Genomic DNA, 5,772 nt, shown 5'->3' on the forward strand with positions numbered 1-5,772 from the left:
ACACCTTACAATTAGTCCAAAAACTTGAAGTAAATTAGAACTACAAACATATTCCATCTACACATTGGCCAAGTTATATATACTTTTATTGACCAAGTATTCGAGTCCCAACGGAAGGCTATGTACAGCCTACGGATTTTTCAGTCTGACAAGTGATCAGTTCCTATCAAATGAATCGCCCTTTATGTTAGACGCAACTTGAACACCTCTTCTTTGAGAAGAATTCTACTTAATCAATTCGGTCGATAACCTCAACAGGCAAGTTGAGATCAATCAGGCCACCTTCACCGCTTTCTTTTCTAGCTCGTTTCCATGTTGAGCATCCACTATCGTCTGAAGTCGTCCCAGAGGTAGATGGTTGATCTGATTCTATTGTAGCTCCTGCAAGATAAGCGAGAAGGATAGATGAAGTTATTTCCCATTCAATCCGTCCCAGCAAATTACGCCACACAAGCGATGCATGCAAGATCAATATCACAAATTCATAGCTGATCTTATAACTAAAAAGCTCTCACCAGATCATATGCTAGGCAAGTTAAATTTTCAGACAAGAATGTTTAAGCAGCCAACAGATATTCAAATAAAAATTATGTAAAAGTTCAATAAATACTTACACGCAATAGATGGGTACGGAAATTTTTTGAGCATTACTACAAATCCAGAAAGCATCATCATTAGTAACCCTTTGCCAGATAGATTCTCAACTACTACATTGCCTAGTATTACAAATCAAAACCACCAACCAAAACTAGCATATTGAATGTAAAATTCAATCAATGGATTTCGCCCCTCCACCAAAAAGTGGCTTGAACCCAGGTCTTCAGCTTGGTAAAGCTTCATTTTTACCGCTTGAGTTAGGCCTTGGTCATATTTGGCTAGAATTTAAATGCTAACTTTTGAATGCAAAATAGCAAATACTGAGAAAATTGGGAATCGGTATGGAGATCCAATTAATCAACTTCAAAGACTTCCCCTCTGCTGATCTTTATGAGTAAGCCTCCATTTGGCAAAATTTACACATTGTTTATAAATAGTCAAACTTCATTTTTAATCACATTCTAATGGACACACAAGTATTATCCACTTATCCACCACTTATTTATAAACAAATATAAATTAAACCGTTTATTAATTCTTCCCAAACAGAGGCTAAAATGTTAACATGAATAAGCAAATGGTAAAGATGGTATCTCTATAAAGATCACTACCATAATGCTTCTTTCTCACAAGTTGCCTCATTTATCGTTGATCAAGAATTGAAATGGGAGATAATTTTAAATATTTAGAGACCTTGAGACATTCAAAGCTTCCAACGTTTTCATTCTATTGTTTCCAACCCCTACCAAAACACCATATGTGATAGGTGAGTCCCATTTTTTGTTCTCATTCCCTACAAATTAGTGAAGTAGATCAGGAATCTTGGCATCTATTTGACAATCCTTGACCACCAATATGACTTGTACTTTTCATATCACATTGACCAATCCGCAACCAGAAATATCAAATGCCTTACAGCAGAAAGTGACCTCCATTACCACAGAAGAGAACTGGACCTGAAAAGCACCATTTCCTAGTGTTTTATAATAATAAAAAAAAATACTAAGAAAATTTCGAACTACTTTACCATTGGCCTGATCATCTGCTGTTTGACATCTAATATTGCAGCCTGCTTGTGTGCTCCATCCAGTGGTCAGCTCTACTGCCCTTTCAACACCTTTTGATAGGTATGGAGCTATATTGTGAATGCTAAATTGAAGAGAACCCAATAAATCATTCTCTATACAATCATACCTGCAAGATTAGCAACAGTATAAGCTTATAATCTCCAATAAGATTTAAGCCTTCATAACAACTGAAACTCACATTTTTTTGCAAAGGCTATCAGTGATCACTGATAGATTAATGACTTGCATCCTTATTTGCATAACTTGTTTGTCGGGATACCCATCAAATGGCTCCTCAATAAATTTGGAAAGCTTTTCAACATTAGACTCAAGCTGCTGCTGCTGATCCTCGAATAAATTCTTCTTTATTTCTCTGTCCTCCTTTGTCATTTCATCCTCAAACAAGTCGTCGCCAAACATGTAGAATGCAAAGGGGTATGAATATGAAAGAGCTCGCCTCGATCTGAAGAGCCTGTAAAGTCCATTTGTAACCCAGCTGAAATCTTTCAATTTTGAATCCTTTGCTTCCAAATTTAACACCTTCTTCCTTATGGTCTCTCTCAATTTAGATTCTTGCTGAAAAGAGTCTGTATGAGCTTTATAGCGATTATGATAATGCATGTATCTATAAAGGTCTCGCTTTGCACGTTCAGCTTTTTTCTCGCCATCTTCTTTATAGTGACCGCAGCTGTGATTAATAATGTTTGACCAAGTATGGTCTTGGCCAGTAGCTCCACCGCACAACCAACTATAGCAAGATGATTACAAGATTGTAAGAAGACAGCATCGATAATGAAAAGTAGGAATGTGAGTTCATGATATGTATGTACATGCCAAATAAGGAACTTAGGAGCATATAATTCCTACTCAAGTAAAGCTCCAAGCACAACATTGACACATGAAAAACTTGTATGATAAGAGTACAGACGAATAAAAGAAGTTAGAAAAACCAATGTAACCGAGAGATATACGCATGAAAAAGAATTTCCAGGAAGGCAGCACTTTCAATAGAAGATCATCACGATCCCACAAACTTGTAACTCTTCTGGTCAAAAAAAGAGGTAAAAGGGGACAAAAGCAAATGAGACAACATTGTCGCCTAACCCCTCTCTACCCCAGTCACCAGTATTAAAACTAAACATCGGGGGAACAAGCAAAGATTTCCACCAAAGAAATGATCAATGGTAGTTACAATATCACATGAATATTATTTTATTATTTTGAACGCATAATTAGCAAAAAAGACACGTAATTTTTTTTATTTTTTATTTTTTTGTCAATACATAACTTTCCTAATATTTTGATGCAATAAATCATGTCCCATCATTTTTTAACCCAAGTACAGCAACTACCTCTGATTTTTCATTGATGCAAACCATAAGCTTCAGGCAATTAGGATAAGAGGACTTCCTTTCTCATTCTGATGATAAAGAAGGAAATTTGCAGGAATTTGGATTCCATTTCACAGCAAGTTCCGTGATCTTGCTGTATGTAAACTAAAAGGCTTGTCTCCATTTCATTGAAAAGAAAGACTTGTAGGTTTCACTGATGACTAGAATATGAAACATTGGCTCAATTTTGTCAGGAGAAAGGTTCTAGAGAAAGTGTAAAACTGGAATAGCGGCTCTAAAGCAACCCCCACTTAACCCACCACACACACACACACACACACAAAATATATAAATGAATAAAGAGAGAAAATTCTCCAGATAGGGAAAAATAACATAAAAAGTAAAGAGAAATGAAATATATAAAACCCGAGATAGGTACTGGAATCATATGCACAGGAATATACCTAATGTTCTAAAGTATAGGGCATTTTATTAACGTTGAATTTATACAAGCATCAGATCACTAGATTGAGTAGAGAATCTTTTCCCACAAGCAGGTTATGCCAAAATTGCCAATGAGCATTTAGTTGCACAAACAAGAAAAGCTCGTAAAAATTACTATTACCAAAATGCTTGCCCACAGACACAATTAACCAAATTACAGCCACCATTCTTCTCCACAGGTTTGTGACACTTAGGACAAGGCTTTGTGTGTACTGTCTCTGACTCATCTCGGCATTTCTTCGTCCACATCTCCCACATCAAGCATGAACAAGGGGAATGGGCTTCTGATAAGCAACTGAAACAGAACTGTGAACCACAGGAACATTCGACCTCACAAAATTCATCATTTTCTACTCGTAAAGCATTCCCACAATGAGGTATGCTTGGGCACCATTTAACCATTTTGTTGTCTTCGATGTATGACTCAAGAAGATATCGATCGAATTTCTCTGCTAAATCAGGGTGCTTTTTACTAACTAGTTTTCTAACAACAGCTTCGTCGCATATAGCATTGCATTTGTGGGCCATGCACCTAATCCGCTTGCTCTGGCCCTCCTTTATTTTGACAATGAAATGCGCTGTCCAACCTGAGCCGAATTACGTTGGTCAAAAAGAGAGCTAAAAATTTCCCACATTACAGTTAAGCAAGTAAAATTGGAAAACAAAATTCTTGTGATTAAACAAAAATGACACTGCTCAATCCAAAACGTGCAGAATGAAATTTCCTTATAAGTTTATGACGCATATCAAAACTGCATAGAATAATAGCAAAGCACTTCCGTGCATGGTTATCAGAATCATATTTTTGGATCGGATCGGTGGAGAGGTATTGCTAATTTGATAGGTGGATGAGATCGTAAATCATAAGATTCTACTAAATATTGCTTTAAAAGGAACAAAAAAACGAAAATAAAATTTCAAACTAATTACTAACTATAAGTCAATAATCAGCTTAAAACATATAATAAAAGATAGCAAACAATTTCAAGTACTTCATAAATGATTCGCCAAAAATTTGGTAACATACAATGATTAAAGCTCAAACCTATGAAACTGAAAAATGGGGAACTTCGATGAAAAATTAAGAACAACTTTTGTTCATCAATACATCTACTGCAACTGTACATTATATTCGATAAAAAGAAGAAATTATATCTTGTAAGCTATAACTGAAAATAAATCATCATTTTCTCTTTGTAGTTTAAAAGTAAAACTTAAAATTGAAACATAGCCCAAGCCCAAGTTTCTTGCAATGAAGCTGCGCCTACTACCTAGTAAACTAGTCTAATCGTTTTTATTATTTTTCCCCCCTCCAATTTTTTGGCCCCGTTTACATTGAATCATGGAATTGTTGGAAAAGTAAGAATCATACAATTCTGTTACAGTTCAAATCCAATTCTATCAAAATACAATTTTGTGTACAATTTGATCCAATTTTCTTTCTGGGATAGTACAATCATACAATTTTAACCACCATGATTTCATGTAATGGATTATATTTTCATTATTATAGAGTAGATGCCTAGAACAAGATCCAACTAAGGGGTGCTTACAGCTGTTGCAGAAGCAATGGCCACAGTCCATTTTGCTCACATCACTAACAGGCACATCGTCAATACATATATCGCACATAACTCTAGAAGACAACTCTGGTAAATCAAGGTCAACAGCTCCAACCAGAGTTACACCTGCTTCAGCAAACATGCAACCTTCCCCCTTTTCCACATAAACGGCAATTAACTTCTCAACATCCCAGCGGTAATGAATAAGAAGAGTTCTGGCATGGTGTTCTCTCACAGATATTAAGTCCATTACTCTTTGCAAATCTTCCCTCTGCAAGAATGAGGAAAAATACGTCAATACCTTGAACACATGCATATAGTTTCCAGAACAACAAATGCATGATGTTAATACTGAACATGAAAAGAGAAACATGACTTTTTTTTTACCTGTGCGGCCAAGAGAGACTCTTTTGTGATTACCTGCAAAAGGCACAACAATGATCAGAAAACAAGTAGAAAACCTAAAGATAAAATAGGTGATCCAACAAAATGCGGTAACCTAGAGTTCCACTTAAAACTGGCAAGTACAAATTACCCAAGAGACTGGTCTTAAAAGGATTGTGCTAGTAAAAATAACCGTGGTTTATTTGGCTAAGATGATTGTATTCAGGTCTTAACAACAACGCAGCCAGGCAAAAAAACAAATGAAACCTAAAATCCACAGCAATCAAATTTATCTAAACAAAATAAGAATTTTCACATAGATACATA

General features: G+C 35.8%; 1 protein-coding gene across 6 annotated transcripts in view; it reads right to left on the reverse strand.

The window, feature by feature from the left end:
* LOC111384172 (probable E3 ubiquitin-protein ligase ARI2) overlaps nt 1–5,516 on the reverse strand; it is a 12,592-nt gene extending 7,076 nt beyond the window's left edge. Inside the window, exons 1-7 of one of the 6 annotated variants that reach the window (XM_023008429.1) lie at nt 5,449–5,516; nt 5,053–5,332; nt 3,621–4,086; nt 1,864–2,412; nt 1,625–1,791; nt 615–1,553; nt 5–381 (exon numbers count right to left, since the gene is read on the reverse strand). In XM_023008429.1, the coding sequence (XP_022864197.1) occupies nt 1,510–1,553; nt 1,625–1,791; nt 1,864–2,412; nt 3,621–4,086; nt 5,053–5,311 (1,485 nt within the window). In that variant the 5' untranslated portion in view covers nt 5,312–5,332; nt 5,449–5,516 and the 3' untranslated portion in view covers nt 5–381; nt 615–1,509. Of the gene's footprint in view, nt 1–4; nt 382–614; nt 1,571–1,624; nt 1,792–1,863; nt 2,413–3,620; nt 4,087–5,052; nt 5,333–5,448 lie in introns of those variants that run through there. The other 5 variants (XM_023008426.1, XM_023008430.1, XM_023008427.1 and 2 more) reach the window with 5 other exon arrangements.
* Between the last annotated feature and the right edge of the window lie 256 nt (nt 5,517–5,772).

This window comes from Olea europaea, unplaced genomic scaffold (assembly GCF_002742605.1).
Source record: "Olea europaea var. sylvestris unplaced genomic scaffold, O_europaea_v1 scaffold2863, whole genome shotgun sequence".
Taxonomy (NCBI): Eukaryota; Viridiplantae; Streptophyta; class Magnoliopsida; order Lamiales; family Oleaceae; genus Olea; species Olea europaea.